Source organism: Pongo abelii, chromosome 17 (genome assembly GCF_028885655.2).
Source record: "Pongo abelii isolate AG06213 chromosome 17, NHGRI_mPonAbe1-v2.0_pri, whole genome shotgun sequence".
Lineage (NCBI taxonomy): Eukaryota > Metazoa > Chordata > Mammalia > Primates > Hominidae > Pongo > Pongo abelii.
The window spans coordinates 24,322,270-24,345,513 of record NC_072002.2 but is presented as its reverse complement, the minus strand read 5'-3'; the positions used below and the strand labels follow the sequence as shown (position 1 = coordinate 24,345,513).

Here is a 23,244-nt window from a genome sequence, read left to right as displayed (position 1 = left end):
ATGGTGACGTGTGCCTGTAATCCCAGCTACTTGGGAGGCTGAGGCACAAGAATCGCTTGAAGCCGGAAGCAGAGGCTGCAGTGAGCCGAGATTTCGCTGCTGCACTCCAACCTGGGTGACAGCGCAAGACTGTCTCGAAAGGACAAAAAAAAAAACTGGTTAATTTTAAAAATAATTACTCTGGGTGGAGAAAAGTATACATTTCATACTCAAATTATAAATTATAAACTTTCTTAAGAACAACTTAGTAATAGTAATCAAAGATCTCTTTTAAAAAGCTCCTATACTCTAACCAGATAGCTCTATTTTGAAAAATTTATCCGAAGTAAAGAAATAGAAATGTAGAAAACTATGGATATGTAAGATGTTTCTTACAGCATTAATACAAAAAATTAAAAACCCCAATTTCAATTTATTAAATAATGAAATTTCCATAGGGTGGAATTCTATATAGCCATTAAAATAATGATTTAAAGGAATATGTAATTAATTATTAGAGAAGTATTCACAATTAACTTGTGATTTTTTATCCAAAAATTTCACATTCCACAATTTTAAGAGGTTTTCTTCTCTATTAAACCCTAGAAGGTAAGTCAGCTATTACAAAAATTATCGTACATATCCTTAGTATAAATAGTTCAAATATTTCTTTAAAACTAGAATGTGATACCTCAAATTACAGAGCTTTTTTTTCCTTTCAAGATTCTGATGCTCTAACTGTGATTTGGTTTTGTTTGTTTCAGATAGTACCTTTTGTAGTATGCTAATATTATTTTTCATTTTTTGAAATTTTACTTTAAGTTGTTCACAGTAACCTTTTTTATCCTCTATTGATCCTTCACATGCAGCTGTTGCATTCTTGATTTTCAATAGGCTAACAAAATCTGTAAGCGGGAGAAGACAAAACAGAGATAAAATACATGGGTAGGTTTTTAAATATAAAGGACTATGCATTTCAACATGGCACTCATTCATACACTGAATGAATATGTACATATTAAGTGCTTGCAATGTGGAAAATATTTCAGAAAGCTCTTCAGATAAAACAGAAAACACATCTGATCTTGTTTAGCTTCAAGTGTAGTAAAGAACACAGACAAAAATGTGACAATTACAAATTCGGAGAGATGCTATAAGAATACATAGTTGTTTTAGTCACGTAAGAGAATCTGACCTATACTTGGCTCAGGGGAGATTTCCCTGAGGAAGAGAAGGATACACTGAGAAATAAAAAATGAGAAGGAAGCGGTTGAGCAAAGGAGGAAGCAAAGCACTCTGGCTAGTCTGCTGCACGTGCTGGAGCTCTGCGGCAATCTGCTTACAGCCAAGAGGGAGCAACGGGTGCTGATTTTCCTCCTTACCTGAAACAACCAAAAACAACACAGACAAAATATATTCAACAATGATTTTCAACACAGTGGACTTCAGATAACGAAGATGGTCATCACTAAAAGACAGGAAACAAATGTAGGCCTTTTTGTTGACAGAGCTTCTTTTGTTGACAGAGCTCCCAGGCCATGACAAAGCGAGAAAATCTGACATAGATTCCCTGAGCTGGGGCGGTGACCCTAAGAATCCGGTAAAACAAAAGCAGAGAGAAATCACAGGACAGAACACTGGAGAGGAGAAAGCAGCAGAGGAAACAAACCCTGGAGATCTGCAGAGGTCCCCTCTGAAGTATTTAGTGGAATAATGAAAAAAATGGATGTGTGCTAGGAAACTTCCTAAGACCAAGGGGTGGCGAGCGGTGGGGGGACACGCTAGAGAAAGATGAGGAGAAACCAAGCCTGTTGTTCACAAAGTGCCCAGAAGAGGGTCCAATCCCAAGAGCCAGGCCCAAAACACTCATACTTCACAGGACAATAAATAATCCGAAAACTCTTGCCTCAGGAGTGGCAAATTACTCAAAATCTAAAAGCAAGAACAAAAAGAATTCTGTTTATAAGTAAATCACTGTACCCCAAACAAAGCTCAAGACAATAAGTGGAGGCATGAAAGGTATTTCTTTAAAAATCAAACCACACTTGCAGAAATGTAAATTACAATGTCAGAGGTAAAAACTACAGTGGAGGAAAAGAAACACAGATCACAATTGTAAATCTGTCATGACGAACTATGAGAAACCTTCAAGCAACTAATATATAAATCCCCAAATAGAAAGGAACAAAGACAGAAAAGAAAATTGAAAAATAATTGGCCAAAAACATTCTAAACTTGGCAAAATCCATATTCCCACAGATTCAGGAAGGAACTGTCTGGGACAAAATAATTAAATAAAAGTGTACCATTCTCATTTTCTTATACCATCTATGATGTGGTATGACATTACTTGAAGGTAGACTATGATAGGTTAAAATTACATACTATAAATCCTAAATAAACCATTGAGATAGCAAGGAGTTATATATAAAAAACCAAAAAAGAAATATGAAATTAAATCATAGAAAATAGCTGATTAATCTAAAGGAAAGCAGAAAAAGAAGGGGAACAAATAATAGCGAGACTAACAGCAATCAAACAGCACAATGACAGACAAACTTAACTATATTGAATATCACATTATAAATGAAACTGGTCTACAAGCCTCAATTAAAAAGCAGACTGACAGATTCGATAAGAAAGCAATACCCAATTACATGCTGTCTATAAGAAATGTACATTAAATGTAAAGACATAAATCGGCTGCAAGAATAGAAAAAGATATGTGCTAATACTTGACAGAAGACTACTGAGAAGAAATGGTTCAATTAATATCAACGTAGATTTCATAGCAAAACAATTTCCAGCAATAAATAAGGTCATGTCACAATGATACAAGTTTCAGTTAATCAAGAAGATATAATAGTCCTAAATGTTTATGCCCCTAATAACATAAGAAATTCAAAATACATGAGGCCAGAGTAGACAGAACTATAAAAAGAAATAGACAATTTCTAGGTAATCTGAGGTTTCAATACCCTTTACTCAGGAAGTGATAGAACAAGGAGGCAGAAAATTAGCAAGAATAGAGCAGACTTAAACAACACCATGCCTTTCTTTTTTTTATTTTTTATTTTATTTTATTTATTATTATTATTATTATTATTATACTTTAAGTTTTAGGGTACATGTGCACAATGTGCAGGTTAGTTACATATGTATACATGTTCCATGCTGGTGTGCTGCACCCATTAACTCGTCATTTAGCATTAGGTATATCTCCTAATGTTATCCCTCCCCCTTACCCCCACCCCACAACAGTCCCCAGAGTGTGATGTTCCCCTTCCTGTGTCCATGTGTTCTCGTTGTTCAATTCCCACCTATGAGTGAGAACATGCGGTGTTTGGTTTTTTGTCCTTGTGATAGTTTACTGAGAATGATGATTTCCAATTTCATCCATGTTCCTACAAAGGACATGAACTCATCATTTTTTATGGCCGCATAGTATTCCATGGTGTATATGTGCCACATTTTCTTAATCCAGTCTATCATTGTTGGACATTTGGGTTTGTTCCAAGTCTTTGCTATTGTGAATAGTGCCGCAATAAACATACATGTGCATGTGTCTTTATAGCAGCATGATTTATAGTCCTTTGGGTATACACCCAGTAATGGGATGGCTGGGTCAAATGGTATTTCTAGTTCTAGATCCCTGAGGAATCGCCACACAAAGTACCTATGGAACACTTACCAAAATAGACAATGTTTTAGGCCATACAATAAATCTCATTAAAAAGATTAAGTAAAAAGAATGTAAGCCATACAAAGTACATATCCTAACCACAAATCAATGATATTAGAAACCAATAACAAAAATAATGCTAAGAAATACTCAAATACATGAAAACCAAGAAACACACATCTAAATAACCCTGGTTCAAAGAGATGATGAAAAAAGAAAATATTTTGAACTGAATAAAAATGAAAAAATAACATATCGGGGTTGGTAGAATGCAGCAACAACTGCACTTAAATACAAATTTTTAGCATTAAATGTCAATATTAGAAGAGTCTCAAATCAATAACCCTGACTTCTACCTTAAGAAAATGAAAATAAATAAATAAATAAATAATAGAATAAAATCAGAGAATTAAACCCAAAGCAAGCAGAAGGATAAAAAACAAAACCACCTGCTGTGGTCTGAATGTTTGTGTTCTCAAAAGTTTATATGCTGAAACCTAATCAAAAGGGCAGATTTTTAGAGGTAGTCATATCATGAGAGCCAAGCCCTCATGAATGGGATTAGTGTTCTTATTCCATTAATTATGGGATTAGTGTTCTTACAACACACCCCAGAGAGCTCCTCCGCCCCTTCTGCCATGTGAGGACACAGAGAAAAAGAACACATCTATGATCCGGGAAGGTTCCTTACCACACAGCAAATTTGACAGCACCTTGACCTTGGACTCTGCAGACTCCAGAACTGTAAGAAATCATTTTCTCCTGTTTAGAAGCTACCCAGTCTATGGTATTTTGTTATACTATTGGTTTCAGAACAACAACAAAAAAAGGAAGATCAGCAACACCAAACACTTTGGGAGACTGATAAATGTGAGAAATCTCTATTTACCCTGGCTGATCAGGAAGAAGAGAAGATACAAATTACTCATTTCAGAAATGAGTAAATGTCACATGATTACAGACCGTACAGATACAAACAAAAAAAAAGGTGACATTATAATTTTTATGTGTAAACATAACAAAATAGATAAAATTAACAAATTCCTTAAAAGGGGAAATTACTAAACCTTAACCAAGAAGCAATAAATAACCTGAATTGCCCTAAATATAAAAAATAAACTTCAGTCATAGCTGAGGACCGTCCTAGCAAAAGAAATTCAAACTCAGCTAGCTATGGCAGTGAACTCCACTAAACATTTTCAGAAGAAATAATACAACTCAACACTAACTCTCCAAAAAGAAACAAAAAAGAGTACACCCCAATTCACTCTTTAATGTTAGCATTACCCTGAACCAAAACCAGACAATGATATTACCAATAAAAACTCCATCATGAGCATGAATGTAAAAATTGAACCAATCTGTGAAACAACCAAGACATCCTCCGATACGTGAATGAATGAACTGTGGTTAAACAGCCAAACAATGGCATATTACTCCATGCTAAAGAGATATGACAAATCAAACCATGAAAATACATGAAGGAACCATACATGCATATTACCAAGTCAAACAAGCCAACCTAAAAAGGTTACTTTCTTTTTTTTTTTTTTTTTTTTTAAAGACAGAGCCTTACTCTGTCTCCCAGACTGGAGTGCGATGACGCAAGCTTGGCTCACTGCAACCTCTGCCTCCCAGCTTCAAGCGACTCTCCTGCTTCAGCCTCCTGAGTAACTGGGATTAGAGGCGCCCGCCACCACACCCGGCTACTTTTTGTATTTTTAGTAGAGACAGGGTTTCGCCATGTTGGCCAGGCTGGTCTTGAACTCCTGACCTCAGGTGATCCACCCATCTTGACCTCCCAAAAGTGCTGGGATTACAGGCGTGAGCCACCGTGCCCGGCCTAAAAAGGCTACTTTCCGTATGATTCCAACTATATGACTTTCTGGAAAATGTAAAACTATGGATATGGTAAAAACATCAGTGGCTGCCAGAGGATGAGGGACACCAGGAAAGGATACACAGGCAGAGTACTGAGGATTTTTAGGGAGGTGAAAATAATGTATATGACACACATACATGTCAGTGTACCTTAAGACCAAACCCATACGATGTACAGCACCAGTGTACAATGCACACTACGGGCTGCAGGTGATTCTGATGTGCCAATGTAGGCTCATCCATTATAGCAACTGCACCACTATGGGGAGAGCTACTGATAAGGACGGAGGCTACATATGTGTGCAGGTAGAAGGTATTTGAAAAATCTCTGTACCTTCCTCACAATTTTGCTGTGAACATAAAACTGGTCTGATAAATAAAGTCTTTATAATAAACCAATAAAGACTTTATCATAACTTCTTTAGCAAATTGAATCCAACAGTATAATAAAAGGACAGTACATCACAAACAAATGGGGTTTTTTCCCAGGACTGCAGGGTTGGCTTAACATTCAAACATCGTTGTTATTTGCCAGATTAACGGAAAACAGTAGATCCACAGAATCATCTCGACAGATACAGGCATTTGATACAATTCAACACTCATTTCTGATTTTGTAAAAATGAAAAAGTCTTAGCAAAATAAGAATCCAGGGACCTTCTTCAGCATGATAAAGAACATCTATGATGAACCTACAGCTAACATGTATGATGGTGAAAAACTGAATATGTTCTCCAGAAGATGAAGAACAACACAGGAATGTCTGCTTTCACTGCTTTTATGCAGCATTGTTCTGAAGATTCTAGCTAGTGCAGTCAAGCAAGAAAAAGAAATAAAAGTCATCCCAGTTGAAAAAATAAATGAAACTGTCTTTGTACACAACCATGACCACACAATAGGTTTGGGTAAACTCTAACCTGTGGGCCAGCTTCTTGTCTTCGTCAATGAGCACAGCTGTGTTCATTAATTATACAGGTTGTCTATGGCTGCTCTCATATTACAATGGCAGAGTCTATCAGCTACAACAGAGACCCCTTTTGCCACAAGTCTTTAATAAGAGGGTACTTTGAAAAAGAAAAGGTTTGAAAATCTTTGGTCTATGTAGAAAATCTGATCAAATCTACCAAGAATTAATAAGTGAGTATTATTAGTACCAGGACTAATAAGTGAGTTCAGTAAGATTGAAGTATGCAAAACCAACATACAAAAATCAACTGTATTTCCATACACTCGTGATAAACAATCAGACTAAATTTTTAAGCATATGATTTACAACTACATCAAAAACTGAAACAGATAAATCTGATAAACTACAGAAAGACATACACTAAAAACTACAAAATATTACTGAGAAAATTAAATATGACTTATATAAATGCAGACATCCATTTTTTTTAAAGAGTACAAGGATTCATTATTGTTAAGAAGTCCATTCTCCATAAATTAATCTATAAATGCAACACAATTCTAACCTAATGTCCAACAAGCCAGCACTTGCTGGACATTTTTAAACGACGAGGTGATTCTAAATTTTTTTAAATTGACAAGCTGATTCTAAAGTTCATGTGGAAATGCAAAATCTAGCATAAGCAAAACACAACAAAGAACAGAAAAATCAACTTCAACAATTATTATACATCAACAGTAACCAAAACAGTTGGCCACTGGTACAGGATGAATATCCCTTATTAAAAATGCTTGGGACCAGAAGTGTTTCAGGTTTTGGATTTTGGAATACTTGCATCTACATAATGAGATATCTTGGCGATAGGACCCAAGTCTAAACACAAAATACTATTTCACAAAGACAGATGGTAATTAAAAAAATTCTTTTAATAATTTTGTACATGAAACAAAGTTTGGGTATATGAGGTGAACATGTTTAGTCATTAGGATCATGCATATTAACCACACCCATAAGAATGGCTACAAATAAATACCGCAATACTTAGTGTGACAACACAGTAACCGCAACTGTCCTGTTGTGCTGATCAGATGGAAATGGTACACTTTTTTTGAAAACAATTTGGCAGCTTTTTCTAAAAAGGGAACATAAAGCAGCATAGGACACTTTTGTGGATTATGGATAACTATCTTGATTATGGTGACACTTTCACACGTGTATGTATCTGTCAAAACTTATCAAACTATACACTTTACATATGTGAACTTTAACATGTATCAGTTATACCTCACTGAAGCTACTGACTGTAGGAGCAAACACCTGGGGCACTGACTGTGACACACAGAGAAACAAGGGTATGAAATGAAGCAGTATAAAGCTAGAGCATTGTCATCTTTACCTTATAGCAATGACAAGTGGCAGTTGGGTGTTAAGCAAGCAGGTAACATGATCAGATGTGAATTTTAAAAATGTATATAATTATGATTGCAGAATAGACCATGGCTTTGGAAGGTGGGGCAGTAGGGAAAAGAGTCGTAAGGTTATCACAGTATTCCAGGTACGAGATAATGACAACCTGACCCTGGGTAAAGGCATAGAAGAGAAGCAGAGTCAACAAATAGATTGGGAGTGTCATTCACACTGAGAAAGGTACAGTGGAATGATCACAGCTCTTTGGCTAAGAGTATACAAGATAGAGTAGGTCTCATTCTATGTTCACAAGAAGCATATTTCCGAGATGAACATCCCTATTAACACATCAGTGTTCTATGGTACAGTGCTAAGCAATATGTGCATAAATTACTATAGGATAGGGAAAGAGTCTTATATTTATGCATTGGTCCTACCTTTACACTCCTTTTCACTTTGTTCAATGAGTAACATAAAATTCTTATCATCAGAGTAAGGCAACTCATCATCCTCTGAGGTTTTTTCAGATGACCCAGTTATGTCATTAAGATCATCCCTGAAATATATTTGGCTTTTAACCTATAAAATAAATAACACTGTTTCAAAATGCCCTCAAAATATTTATAGCATATACTAAATATACACCAGCGGGAATTATTCATCTTTTTACATGAGCAAAAACACAGGTACTTCTTAAAATAACTGACTTTGGTTAAAAGGGTGCTTTTATGAATGGTTACCGCTGCTTTATCAAAGTCAATGTCTTTACAGCAAAAGATTTTCTGTTTTTTACCGTGATCTTTTTTAAGGTATGTTCAACAGCATTCTTGACAATTTACTTTTATAATACCTTGCTCTTTTCATTACAGGTTTTCCTTGCAAGCCTAAAAAAAAAAACAAAAAATTCCAATCAGGCAAATAGTAAATATGTAAAATACAAAGAATACCTAAAACTTTTTTATATAAAACCTCTGTGTTTGTAGTTTCTCTCTCTTATTTATAATGTTTACAGGTAATGCTTTTACAGGTGATGCAAAATACAATTTTTTTTTTACAAGGGGAAAAACTATAAATGGAAAGGGTAGCACTACAGGACAAATGAAATATACTAATATCAAAAAATTAAGTTTAAATTAAGCTTTCTGATCATCAAAGACAGAAAAAAACATGTTATTTGCAGTATTTGATAGAAAAATATGTATCCTGGGGTTTTCTCTCATCGCCCTTTTCAATACAAACAAAGTTTTACTGGTACTAAGACCTATTTGATAAATATTACTTACGTAACCAAATCCCTTTTTTAATGATAACATTAGCTAGGCTTTTCAGGACATACTGTGCAAGTCTCTACTGTGCACTATTCTAAACACTGTACACGTATTTAAGTCATTTAAATCCTCCCAGCAATTCTGTAAAGTAGGTAACATACTAGATATTTTATAAAGAAAGAAACTAGGCACAGAAAGGCCACATAACTTGCCCAAACACATAAAACTGTTCAATAGCAGACTAAGCATTCAAACCCAAGAACTCTGGCTCCAAAACATGTGTTTCACAATATGCTATGAAAGTAATATTTACTTTCAAGTAATATGATAGCAGATGAATTCATATTATCTTTCCATTTCTGAATATAAGTAATAATTTCTGAATCTTGCAATATTTTAAAAATAAGATTTTAACCTTGGCATTTTTTTTAAGTTCAGTGGTACAACTGCAGGTTTGTTATGTATGTAAACTTGTGTCACGGGGGTTTGTTGCAGATTATTTCATCACACACGTATTAAGCCTAGTACTCATTATTCTTCCTGATGCTTTCCCTCCACTCATCCTCCACTCTCCACCTTCCAAAAGGTGCCAGTGTGTTTTGCTCCTATCAATGTGTCTATGTGTTCTCACCATTTGGCTCCCATTTTTGAGAGAGAACATGTGGTATTTGGTTTTCTTTTACTGTGTTAAATTGCTAAGGATAATGGCCACCAGCTCCATCCATGTTCCAGCAAATGACATGATCTCATTTTTTATGGCTACCTAATATTTCCTGGTATATATGTACCACATTTTCTATATCCAGTCTATGAGCGATAGGCATTTACTTTGATTCCAGGTCTTTGCTATTGTGAATAGTACTGCAACGAACATATGCATGTGTCTTCATAACAGAATAATTTATATTCCTTTGGGTATATACCCAGTAATAAGATCGCTAGGTTGAATGGTACTTCTGTCTTTGAGGAAATGCCACACTGTTTTCCACAATGGCTGAACTAATAATATACACTCCCACCAACAGCGTATACGCATTCCTTTTTCTGTACAACCTCACCAGCATCTGTTATTTTTGTACTTTTTTTTTTGAGATGGAGTCTCAGTCTGTCACCCAGGCTGGAGTGCAGTAGCATGATCTTGGCTCACTGCAACCTCCGCCTCCCAGGTGCAGGCAATTCTCCTGCCTTAGCCTCCTCTGTAGCAGGGATTATAGGTGAGTGCCACGTCAGGTTAATTTTTGTATTTTTAGTAGAGACAATGTTTCACCATATTGGTCAGGCTGGTCTCAAACTCCTGACCTCGTGATTCATCTGCCTCGGCCTCCCAAAGTGGTGGGATTACAGGCGTGAGCCACCATGCCCAGCCTGGACTTTTTAATAATAGCCATTCTTACTGGTGTTAGATGGCATGTTAATAGGGGTTATGATTTGCATTTCTCTAACGATTAGTGAAGTTGAGCTTTTTTTCCATGTTTGTTGATCTTGTGTATGTCTTCTTTTGAAAAGTATCTGTTCTTGGCCTGGAGCAGCGGCTGACATCTGTAATCCCAGCACTTTGGGAGGCCAAGGTGGGCAGATTACCTGAGGTCAGGAGTTCGAGACCAGCCTGACCAACATGGCAAAAACCCATCTCTGCTAAAAATACAAAAATTAGCAGGGTGTGGTAGGGCATGCCTGTAGTCCCAGTTACTCGGCAGGCTGAGGCATGAGAATCACTTAGCCTGGGATGGGGAGGTTGCAGTGAGCGGAGATCACGGCACAGCACTCCAGCCTGGGAGACAAAGCCAGACAAAAGAAAAAGAAAAAAAGAAAAGTATCTGTTCATGTCGTTTGCCCACTTTTTATGGGGTTTTCTCTTGTATTTAAGTTTCTTACAGATGTTAGATATCAAACCTTTGCCAGATGCATAGTTTGCAAAAACGTCTTCCCTTGTGGAGGTCGTCTGTTCAGTTTGATGACAGTTTCTTTTGCTGTGCAGAAGCTCCTTAGTTTAATTAGATTCCATTTGTCAATTTTTGCTTTTGTTGCAATTGCTTTGGCACCTTCATAATGAAATCTTTGCCGGTGCCTATGTCCAGAATGGTATTGCCTAGATTGTCTTCCTGGGTTTTTATAGTTTTTGGTTTTACAGTTAAATCTTTAATCCATCTTGAGATAATTTTTGTTTATGGTGTAAGGAAAGGGTGAAGTTTCAATCCTCTGCATATGGCTAGCCAGTTATCCCAGCACCATTTATTAAATATGGTCCTGTCTTTGTTGCTTTTTGTCAGGTTTGTTGAAGATCAGAGAGTTGCAGGCGTGCGTTCATATTTCTATTCTGTTCAACTGGTCCATGTGTCTGTTTTTGAACCAGTGCCATGTTGTTTGGTTTCTGTAACTCTGTAGTATAGTTTGAAGTCAGGTAGTGTGATTCCTCCAGCTTTGTTCTTTTTGCTGAGGACTGCCTTGGCTGTTCACACCCTTTTATGGTTCCCTGTGAATTTTAAAATAGTTTCTTGTAGTTCTGTAAAGAATGTCAATGGTAGTTTAATAGGAAGAGCATTGAGTCTACGAAATGCTTTGGGCAGTATGACTTTTTTTTTTTTTTTTTTTTTGAGATGGAGTCTTGCTGTTGTCGGTCTGGGCTGAAGTGCAATGGCATGATCTCTGCTCACTGCAACCTCCGCCCCTGGGTTCCAGCAACTCTCTTGCCTCAGCCTCCCGAGTAACTGAGATTACAGGCGACTGCCACCACGCCCGGCTGATTTTTGTATTTTTAGTAGAGGCGGGGTTTCACCATGTTGGCCAGGCTGGTCTCAAACTCTATGTCTGAGCAGTGTTTTGTAGTTCTCCTTGTAGAGATCTTTCCCCTCTCTACTTAGCTGTACTCCTAGGCTTTTATGTTGTTGTTTTGGTGGCAATTGTGAGTAAGAGTTCGTTCTTGGTTTGGCTCTTCACTATTGTTGGTCTATGGGAATGGTACTAATTTTTGCACATTGATTTTGTATCCTGAGACTTTCCTCAAGTTCTGTCAGCTTAAGTAGATTTTGGGCTCACACTATGTGGTTTTCTAGGTATAGGATCACGTCATCTTCAAACTAAGATAGTTTGACTTCCTCTCTTCCTATTTGGATGCCTATTATTTCTTTCTCTTGATGGATTACCCTGGCCAGAACTTACAATACTACGTTGAAAAGAAGCGATGAGAGAGGGTATCCTTGTCTAGTGCCACTTTTCAAGGGGACCGCTTCCAGCTTTTGCTCATTCAGTATGACATTTGCTATGGGTTTGTCATATATGGCTCTTATTATTTTGAGGTATGTTCCTTCAATAACTAGTTGAGAGTTTTTAACATAAATGTTGAATTTCATCAAAAGACATTTCTGAATCTATTGAGATGTGATTATCTCAATAATAAACAGAATAATTCTGTTTATTTGATTAATTACATTAATTGATTTTTTTTTTTTTTTTTGAGACGGAGTCTCGCTCTATCACCAAGGCTGGAGTGCAGTGGTGCAATCTTGGCTCACTGAAACCTCTGCCTCCCAGGTTCAAGCGATTCTCCTGCCTCAGCCTCCTGAGTAGCTGAGACTTCAGGTGTGCGCCACCACGTACAGCTAATTTTTTGTATTTTTAGTAGAGACGGTTTCATCATGTTAGTCAGGATGGTCTCAATCTCCTGACCTCATGATCCGTCCACCTCAGCCTCCCAAAGTGCTGGGATTACAGGCATGAGCCACTGTGCCTGGCCTATTGATTTGCACATGTTGAAACAACCTTGCATCACGGGGATGAAGCTAAATGCTCACATCAAAAAGAAAGATCTTAAGTTAACAACCTAATGTCACAACTAAAACAACTAGAAAGGCAGGAGGAAAATCTAGGTGAGTGACTGACATTCTGAAAGCCAAGTGAACAAAGTGATATGGTGGAGAAAGTTCTCCATGGGGTCAAATATTGCTGATAGGTTAAATAAAATGAGATCTAAGAAATTATGTCTAGATGTATTACAGTGAAAAAATGACAAGTTTGAGAATAACAATTTTGGAGGAGCGGTGAGAGTGAAAATTATGGCAGTGAGTTCAAGAGTGAATGGAAGGGAAGGTTGAGTCCATGAGTACAGACGGTTCAATTTCAAGGATATCATACCTAAGTGGCATTATCGTGGATGACCTAATTTTCTTCTTGTTCAGCTGTATTTCCCAATCCTTTTATAATGATTAATTAGCTAGTATGTTTTAACACCTTAAGCATTTTAAAAATTATACACATATGGCATTTTTATAAGCCAGACCATGGTATAAATGAATAAAGCCATAAAATTATAGAACCAGAAGTCCCCTTGAGCATTTCTAGATTATATAAAAGTGATTATCATTTTGCTCATGCTTATAAAGACCACAGAAAGACTAATGATTTCAAGGACAGTATTTCTTACTTGAGAAAACTCACCCAACTCTGAGACATTTTATACTCATCAAATACACAAAGCAATTAGTCATACTAAAATACTCAATTCTGTAACAGGAATAAAAAGCGACAATGCAAAAATATCTTATTTTGTAAACTTAATTTTTGTAATTTATACAATATGAAGTCACTATTGAAAAATATTGTGTGGTGCATACTTTTCAAAGGAAGAGTAATGACATGCATTGAGAGTGCCTCTAAACAGGAAATACACTGCATTGGCAGCACCTTGGTTTTAAGCACACAGGTCAGCAAATTAATAGTGTGTGCCAAATTCAGCCTACTACCTGTTTGTGTTTTTCTTTTTTTTGTAACAGTGAAACCTATTCTTTTACTGAACGACAACAAAACCTATTCATTTATTGAATGACAGTAATTCATTTATCGAGTGACAGAGTGACACCTATTCATTTATTGTCTATGAAAGATGTTGGACTACAACAACACAGACCCTCTGGTCCATAAAGCCTAAAATTGTTACTATCTGGTTCTTTACATAAAAAGTTGGCCAACTCCTGGCTTGGTAGATCAAAGGTCCTTTGATATACTTCAATAACGTTTAGCAATATTGTAAATATTTATATAAAATATGGATCCCCATGTGCAATCCCTTGGCAATATTCAGATTATTATAAAGGTCCAATATTTGAGCACTTTTGCATTGAGAAAAACAATTTTATAACTAACGATTACGTTGGTAACAAAGTGAAGTGCCAACGTAGCATGTAGCTTCCTTTTCTAACTCAGTAAACACTATAAGCATTAAGATCATACAGTATTGTATTCCGACAAAATTTGCTTAAGAGAACTGGTACTTGCAGAGTGGGGTACTGCTATAAAGATAACCTGAAAATGTGGAAGAGACTGCAACTGGGTAACGCACAGAGGTTAGAACAGTTTTGAGGGCTCAGAAGATGACAGGAAGATGGAAAAGTTGGGAATTTCCTAGCGACTTGCTGAATGGTTTTGACCAAAATGCTGATAGTGATACGGACAATGAGGTCCAGGCTGACATGGTCTCAGATGAAGATGAGGAAGTTATTGATAACTAAAGTAAAGGTCACTCATACTATACTCTAGCAAAGAGACTGGTGGCATTTTGCCCCTGCCCTAGAGATCTGTAGAACTTTAAACTTGAGAGAGATGATTTAAGTATCTGGCAAAAGAGATTTCTAAGCAGAAAAGCATTCAAGATGTAACCTAGTTTATTCTGAAAAGCATTCATGTGGTCACAAAGATGGTTTGGAATTGGAACTTATGTTTAAAGGGAAAGCAACCACAAATGTTTGGAAACTTTGACGCCTGACTATGTGGTAGAAGAGAAAAACCTGTTTTCTGGGGGAGAAATTCAAGCCTCCTGCAGAAACTTTCATAAGTAACAAGGAGCTGAGTATAGCCAAGACAATGGGGAAAATGTCTCCAGGGCATGTCAAAAATCTTCCCAGAAGTCCCTCCCATCACAGGCGCAGAGGCCTTAGAGGAAAAAATGGTTTCTTGAGTTGGGAACAGGGCCCTGCTGCTCTGTGCAGACCTGGGACATGGCACCCTGCATCCCAGCTGGTCCAGCTCCAGCCATGATAAAAAGGGCCAAGGCAGAGCTCAGGCTGTTGCTTCAGAGAGTGAAAACTCCATACCTTGGCAGCATCCACGTGGTGTTGGGCCTACAGGTGCACAGAACACAAGAGGTGAGGTTTGGGAACCTTTGCCTAGATTTCAGAGGATGTATGGAAATGCCTACATGTCCAAGCAAAAGTCTGCTGCAGGGGCAGAGCCCTCATGAAGAACCTCTGCTAGGGCAGTGCAAAAGGGAAATGTGGAGTTGGAGCCCCCACAAAGAGTTGCCAATGGGGCACTGCTTTGAAGAGCTGTGAGAAGACAGCGACCATCTTCCAGACCCCAAAAAGCTAGATCCACTGACAGCTCATACTGTGCACCTGGAAAAGCTGCAGGCACTCAACATCAGACCATGAAAGCAGCCACAAGGGCTGAACCCTGCAGAGCCACAGAGGCAGAGCTGCCCAAGGCCATGGGAGCCCACATTTCGCATCAGTGTGCCCTGGATGTGAGGCATGGAGTAAAAGGAGATGATTTAGGAGCTTTAAGATTTAATGACTGCCAAGTAGAGTTTCAGACTTGCATGGGGCCCATGGCACCTTTGTTTTGACTAATTTCTCCCATTTGGAATGGGAACATTTACCCAATGCATGTACCCCCACTGTATCTTAGAACTAACTAATTTTTGATTTCACAGGCTCACATCCTTGTCTCGGATGAGACATTGAACTTGGACTTTTGGGTGAATGCTTGACTGAGTTAAGACGTTGGGGGCACTGTTGGGAAGGCAGTATTGGTTTTGAAATGTGAAAAGGACATGAGATTTGAAAGGGGCCAGGGGTGGAATAATATGGTTTGGTGCTGTGTCCCCACCAAAATCTCATCTCAAATCGTAATCCCTCCCTGTCAGAAGAGAGACCTGGTGGGAGGTGACTTGATCATGGAGGCTGTTTCCCCCATGCTGTTCTTGTGATAGTGAGTGAGTTCTCACAAGAGCTAATGTTTTTAAAGTGTGGTACTTCCTTGCTCTCACTCTCTCCTACCGCCTTGTGAAGAAGGTGCTTGCTTCTCCTTTGCCTTCTGCCATGATTGTATATTTCCTGAGGCTTCCCCAGCCAGGAGGAACTGTGAGTCAATTAAACTTTTATTTATAAATTACCCAGTGTCAGGTAGTGTCTTTATAGCAGTATGAAAATAGATTAATACAAGATGTGTTATCAAACCAAATGCTTTAAAGATACTTTACTGGTGAAATAATCACTACACTATAAATGCAACTTCATTTTTATAAGAGGGTTGCATAGTACATTATTTAATGGGTATGACTATTTCCTTTAATATACTTTTACACAATCTCAAACATTTTGATATGACAATACTATAATGAAAGTTCTTACCATATATATGTATGCATGCAACAATTTCATATAAAGAAATAACTATATACACACACACATATATATGTTGGCCTATTTCACGTTATATATATGATATACAAGGTATCTTGTATATCATATATATAATAAATATATAATTAATGACCTTAAACTGCTTGTGTGTATGTGTAAACTCATGTTTTCCTGTAGAATCTAGTCCCAGAAGTAAAGCTGTCAGGTTAACGAAATGACATATTTAAAATTTTGATGCATGCTACTGACTACCCTTCAATAAAGATTTACCAATTTCATTTAGCAACAGTGTATAAGAGCATGTCTTTCTTCACATTTGTCTAGTTATTTTTTAAATAAAACATCAATATGATTGGAAAGACTGTATCTCCTTGCTTGTTAATTTGCATTTTATGATTACCAGGCAAGGCAGAATATTCCTCATGAAAGTATAAAATTTGTTAATCATACATATTAACCTAAATTAGAATTCATTTTATAGTACAATTAACAATGATCTGCTGTTAAATCGCTACAGGATTACCTATCAAACTTGTCATTCTCCTTCCTGGGAAATTGATGACTATCAGGTTTTCTGTTCTTTATTTTGTGAATTAATTCATCAACATCATCATTATAATTGTCACTGTCATCAGCATGTACGTTTCTTGACACTTCCATTTTCTTATTTCTGCATTTCTTCATTTTTTCTTCAACCTTCAATGAAAGTTTCATACTTAGAATAATTGTCATTATTTTATCCAATAGAAAGAACTTTTCTGTGTTCATTCATCACTTGACTCAGTCTGTCATATTAGTCATGACATGATAAAATACCTTGTGCTTACTTTTTCATCATATATAATTATATGTTGTAGTATAATTTTTATTGAAATTCATATAAAGTCTGATTTATTTCTGTTTGAGCGAATAAAATTTTCAAAACTTTCAAAATGGGCCCATTCCAAATTTGTGCTTTTATTCCCATTGCTGTCTAATATACATTTTCACCCCCTGGTGCCCTTGTGACGAGCAGAAATACAGAAATAAAAAGACAAAGCCATCAAATCTGTCCTCTTCTATCTTTACCTCCTGGAGTTTACACTAAAAGGCCAGATTTAGACGATGTGACATTGTGGGGCTTCAAGAATAGAAAGGAAGCTTTCCCGTTTCTGCGGTAAGCTGTCTTTTCCCACTGTCTTTTATTTTACTTTTTCCCGTTGGATCCTAGGATATCGAAAATGTGAAGGTGCTTGCTGAAGTACAAGAACCAAAATTTGACACCACAAAAGAAGCAGAGTGAAACTGCTGAGATGCTACTTTAGAGTTCCGGAAAATGAGATGCTTCCCAAATTTCACATTCAGTAACCATGACATTCTATAGCTGGAGGATATACAGTGTAAGCAATTATCTACTTTGGCCCCATTATCAAAAAAGATTAAATGATTCATCTAAAGCGCCTGGCATTTTCTAGCATTTTATTGCACAAAACCTGATAATACTGTTTCATAATGCTGAATCAGATAAATTACCGATAAATTCATCAAATTAATCAAAAGAATTAAAAGTGTAACTCTGGGAAAGTAACGTAATGCCTCAGAAGGGGCTGAGAGGCCTCATCTACTTTTACTTTTTAAGGTGAACGTCACCAGATTTTTATCTATCTTTAAAACTCGACGTACCTAAATCAGGTTTCTACTTTGGAGTCAAATACTAAATTTTTGGCTGACAATCCATGGTACTGACATAATAAAGTTATACATGCTAAAACTTATGCTCTATTAAACAAAATCACATTAAGATCTGCTTTGACAGAAACATGTGTAAGTTGTGATTAAAAAATAGATGGAGATATCTATATACATTTGTTTTCAAACATACTTAAGGTTGTCATGATGAAATTATAAGCCTTAACATTGAGTTAAATGGATCAACTTGCACACCTGAAAGCATAACATACAGCTTCCTTTGCCCATGAATATTTGTTTCAACTCTCAAGGACAGATACATTTTTATAGCACTTCTCAGTCATTGCTTCTTTCCCATTGATTTCCCACTTTAAGTAAGTGCAATTCATCTTTAAGTCAATAGGGAAAAATTAAACCCTAGAGCTTATTAAATTTTTAAGCAATTTCCTATAGGCTAACCCTAGTTTACAAGTGTCTATATCCATGATATACGAATAGATTAGTTTTTTCCCAGTCCCTATTGCCACTTGTAAAATGGACAGACAGACTTGGGTTGATTAAGTAATGAAGATTATAGAATGTTTTCCTGAACTCCTATCATTTAAATTGAGAAATAATCTATTTCTACACACAATTATGTATATAGATGACCCGATTTTATATAAGTGCTTTTCATAAGTAAAAAAATTAGAATGCACCAAATACTTGGTCAAGAGAAAAAAAACAAGTAGCAGCAAGTGACCCTATAAATCTTTCTGAACTTTTCTTTTTTCTTTCTAAGAAGAGCTGTGAGAAGAGAGCAACCATCTTCCAGACCCCAAAAAGGTAGATCCACTGACAGCTCATACTGTGCACCTGGAAAAGCTGCAGGCACTCAACATCAGACCATGAAAGCAGCCACAAGGGCTGGAACTCTAGTTGTAATATGCGTGCCTCATTCTTAAGTCTTTGTATATTGTGCTGTAACTATTCTTCTAGATGTACTTGTGATGCTCTGTCACTGTGTGGTGGAGAAGAATGAACATTTTCTAATCCAAGTTCTATTCTTTTATAGTTATTTGTACTGTAATTACGATATAATGGTTTCTGGAACAAGTCCTGTATTGGTTTTGTATTCTTATTAAGTGTCTGTAACAACAGAAACACTATGGTTTTTTTTTCTCACATACTTAATTTCTCTGGAGCAGGTAAGCCACAAATCTAAAAGGTTTGTTGGATCACTAAACTGAGGCACACTTCTGATGTCCAATTTGCAATTAATGTTATGTTGGTGATTTTTTCATCATGTACCTATAACACTCTTGGTCTTCTTTTATTTCAACGGTAACTACTTCTGGGTTCCTTGCTTTTGTACTTTTTGTGTCATTATAAAATTCTCCTGGTCTATGTTAAAAGCATGTTCTGTGTCTGGTTTGTTACTATTTTCACAGTATACTTTATTTTCATTTAAATAAAAATCAGAAGATGACTGGCAAGCAAATTCTGGAAACCAAGAGTATAAATGAGATCAAAAGACATTTATGAGGCTGCACTATTTTTAAACAGGAAATATTAGGAATACATATTAGATGACCACTCCAGATACAACTTTTCCTGACAATCAGGTGCATTATTTGTCAAATTTGAGGGCATTTTCTTTGAGTTTGCTATTCCTGTAGAGTTATCATGGAGTGGCTCTTCCTAAAAACAAGGCAGCAGTTTTGTATTCTTCACAAATTTCACCCTAATTCTGCTTTAATTCAATTTTGATGAGTTTTAAAGTTTTTTTCCACCTCATTTGTCTTGTTTGATCCACATTTTCCTCATACTTTTGCACATAAGGGAATCTTGTATATACAGATATATGCTATTACAATACTTGTTCACTTCTGTTTGTTGAGACATTTTTTGCAGATGTGAAAGTGGAAGATTATGAGTTTTGTTTGTCAGATGTCTTTTCTGTCAGGGTATATGTTTTAAGGATAACTTTGTCTTTAAATAATGAAGTATGAAAAAATGAAAATTTAACTGTTATATTTCTTAATCTATGTTTACCTAATCCCAAATTACTGTCTTGTAACCAAAAAGTGAAAAACAGTTTGCATAAGCCTAAAATATAAGAAAAACACAAACTATCAAACTTTACTTTGACAGTGTTTGGAGTAATATTAATTCATTGTGTGATAGATTTACCGAAAATGAAAATAAGAGATTTTTAGTAGTACAAAGCCATCTTCACTTAACAACATTTTATCTCACTGCACTGGAAATAATGATACCCAATAGTGCACATTTGAGTGTTTTTTCCAAAGATTACTAACTGGTGAGTAGGCAAACTTTAAATTATTAGGAGTCAAAATCAACACCAATCAAAAGAAAAGCAAATTCTTACATTCTAATTCAAATTATATACCGTAATATGATAGTGTTATATAGCTATATAAACTAGAGGCTTAAATCAAGTTCTAATAAATTTTCAGGTCCACAAATGACAGTTGATTTTAAAAATTTAACAATATTTGCAGATTTCCTATGTTGAAATAAATTGGGAACATTTTTGCTCGAACCCAAACACCAAAAGTGCCATTTTGCAAGGTCTGATTCTCTTGATAGGTAGAGTTGGGTTGATTTTATGACCCCATTCTGCCCTGAACATAGATATTGAAATTAGTAAGAGATCACAATGGATAATACGTTTTTAATATTGGTATTAGTCACCAGTAATATAAAACTGCAAATTTTGGACCACTGGCAATGATTACTTCTTTAACAAGAATCCAACTCAGCAGCCATCAGTGTTAAATTATTCATAATTTTTATTGCTTAAAATTATAATTCAATATTTGATATTACCTTCTTTATTATATTAGGTTATAAAAATGGAACAGCAAACAATACTCAGGAACTTTTTGCCTCAGTTCCGAGGTTAATATTAGCTGTAAATCACTGTAGATTCTTAGAACGCTTTAAGTTTTATAAACAGTTAAAATGTTATTAAAATTAACTATTAAATTATATTCAATTGATTCTAAAAGGCTAGTCCAAAAGTAATTTCATTTGGATTATGCTACATTACCAAAGAAAACCAGAAATTTGAAATTAAATTTTTACATACCTGGGGCTGGCTACTTTCACATCCTTCAAGCCTTTCTTGCTCTCCCTCTGATGTCATTTCTAAGTCTTGTTCTGCTCACAAATCCATATATTTAGTTAAAATGAACTACTTAGAATAATTAGATAAAAACTTTAGTCTTTATAAAAATAGAAAATAACATACATTTTTCTTCTATAAATTGAGAATTTTAATGAAGCTTAATCTTTAGCAATATATCTACTTCTTAAGAATTACTTCTAGTTCTCCAAAACTTCAACAAACTACTTGGCAAGACACAAAATGTCACCAGATTCAAGCCATAGACCAACATCTCAAAGATTCACTCACAAATGAATCCACCCAATATAAATGAACAAAACCATCAGAAAAACAAAATTTGAAAATCCAGTATTAACAGATAAACTAACACTATATATTGTTCTTTGCTTCCTAATATTACCTTTATAATAACACACTAAATCTGCTTCTCATTATGAGTAACTTCCAATATGACTGTTACTGCTTATACCTTCATCCACATACACCCTGTTCATTATATCTGAAATGTTTTCCTCTACTATTCTGACAAATTTCATTTTTCAACAGCTGTGTAAACTCTTCTTTGATTCTGGCTCTTTCCCCAGATAAACAGTTTTATACAATACAGGTTTCATAAAACATGCAGTTAAGGTTTCAAAAGTGAGTTTATGTTTTGACTGACTATAACTAATATAGAAAGTGGGGGTTGGTGGATGTCCTTGAGTTTTCAGGAATGAGATGACGGTTCTCTGGAGACTGAGTACCCTTTGCGGTGCCCAAGGAGGCCAAACTCTGTTGCTGCGAACCCCAGTGGTCAGACCTGCTCATATCTCAGCATTACTTCAGAACCGACCTACCCCAGAATGTTGTGGAGTGCAGTACATTGGCTTGTCACCGAGCCACCATTCTGGTTCCCAGGTTGCGTCTCTCCACTGGACTAGTGAGAGGGTCGTCAGTGTTTTGCTCCTGGGCCTGCTTCCAGCTGCTTATTTGAATCCTTGGCTCTGTGATGGACTCTACTCCTGGCTGCAACCCTCACTCTTCATAGTTACTGGGGCCTTGAACAAGTTGTTACTATGTTCATGGGGATGCCTTGCAGAAAGCTCCCAAGGCAGAGCTTCTGGTACTTTCAGCTTTAACCTTTGCTGGGCTTTGCTATTTCAACTATCACGATGTGGGCATCTGCAAAGCTGTTGCCATGCTGTGGAAGCTCTGACCTTTCTGACTTAATACTTTGAAGAACTGATGGATGCCTCTTTGCCTCTGCTTTGTCATGCCATTCAACTCACAATAAGGAAGAAATAACAGGGTAAATCCATTGGTGGACAGCCTTCTTCTCTTAATCACAAGATTGTTTTCCAAATTTAATATTTGAGGAAAAGGTTTGAGAGGAATTATGACTAAGAAATCTTGACACTGAGTTTTGCATTGCGGTGAGTTAATGGGGTTGCCTCGCAGCTTCTCATTAAGAGTCACAGTATAACTAAACATGATACAAGCTTTTGCCTTTTATCAATCTCTTAAAGAGAATTCAGCTTTATTACTATTAATATATGATCAAACTTCTGTTTTTGCCCTGGGAATAATGGACAAAGGGAAATACTGTTAATTCATGAATAAAAACGTTGCAGAGTGTTCAGTTTTTGAAACCTTCCCTCTCTATTCAGTAGATACCACCAACTGATGGTTACATATACTAGGGAAATTTTAAAATTAGGAAATGCTGATATCTCACATTATGAATTTCTAAATCTTAGGAAGAAAAGCTTGGAGTGCTTCTGAATACAGAGAAGTTCCATTTAACGGCAAGGTTCCCCTGTAGACATATCATCAACATATTACAAATTCTAAACTGAGACTCAATTCTCAAAAGTGTTTTACTTGTTCTGAAACAATCTGTCCATGAATATGAAACTGTAAGTAAT

The 23,244-nt window shown here is 36.3% G+C and overlaps 1 protein-coding gene, 1 long non-coding RNA gene and 1 pseudogene across 11 annotated transcripts in view; 2 read left to right on the top strand and 1 right to left on the bottom strand.

The window, feature by feature from the left end:
• Positions 1–23,244, bottom strand: part of LOC112129950 (ankyrin repeat domain-containing protein 62-like) — a 118,156-nt gene that overhangs the window by 86,333 nt on the left and 8,579 nt on the right. For all 10 annotated transcript variants that reach the window (XR_010137552.1, XR_010137554.1, XR_010137555.1 and 7 more), the window contains exons 7-11: positions 21,302–21,372; positions 17,063–17,235; positions 8,707–8,740; positions 8,294–8,435; positions 671–884 (exon numbers count right to left, since the gene is read on the bottom strand). Coding sequence is in view for 1 of the 10 variants with exons in the window: in XM_054537625.2 (XP_054393600.2) it covers positions 671–884; positions 8,294–8,435; positions 8,707–8,740; positions 17,063–17,235; positions 21,302–21,372 (634 nt within the window). In the remaining 9 variants the exon portion in view is untranslated. The remainder of the gene's footprint in view (positions 1–670; positions 885–8,293; positions 8,436–8,706; positions 8,741–17,062; positions 17,236–21,301; positions 21,373–23,244) is intronic.
• Positions 8,916–20,297, top strand: LOC129051500 (uncharacterized). Its single transcript, XR_008515814.2, has 3 exons — positions 8,916–15,261; positions 17,750–17,918; positions 18,992–20,297. It is a non-coding gene; the product is annotated as an uncharacterized LOC129051500 (long non-coding RNA).
• Positions 22,058–22,619, top strand: LOC100450559 (succinate dehydrogenase [ubiquinone] cytochrome b small subunit, mitochondrial-like; annotated as a pseudogene).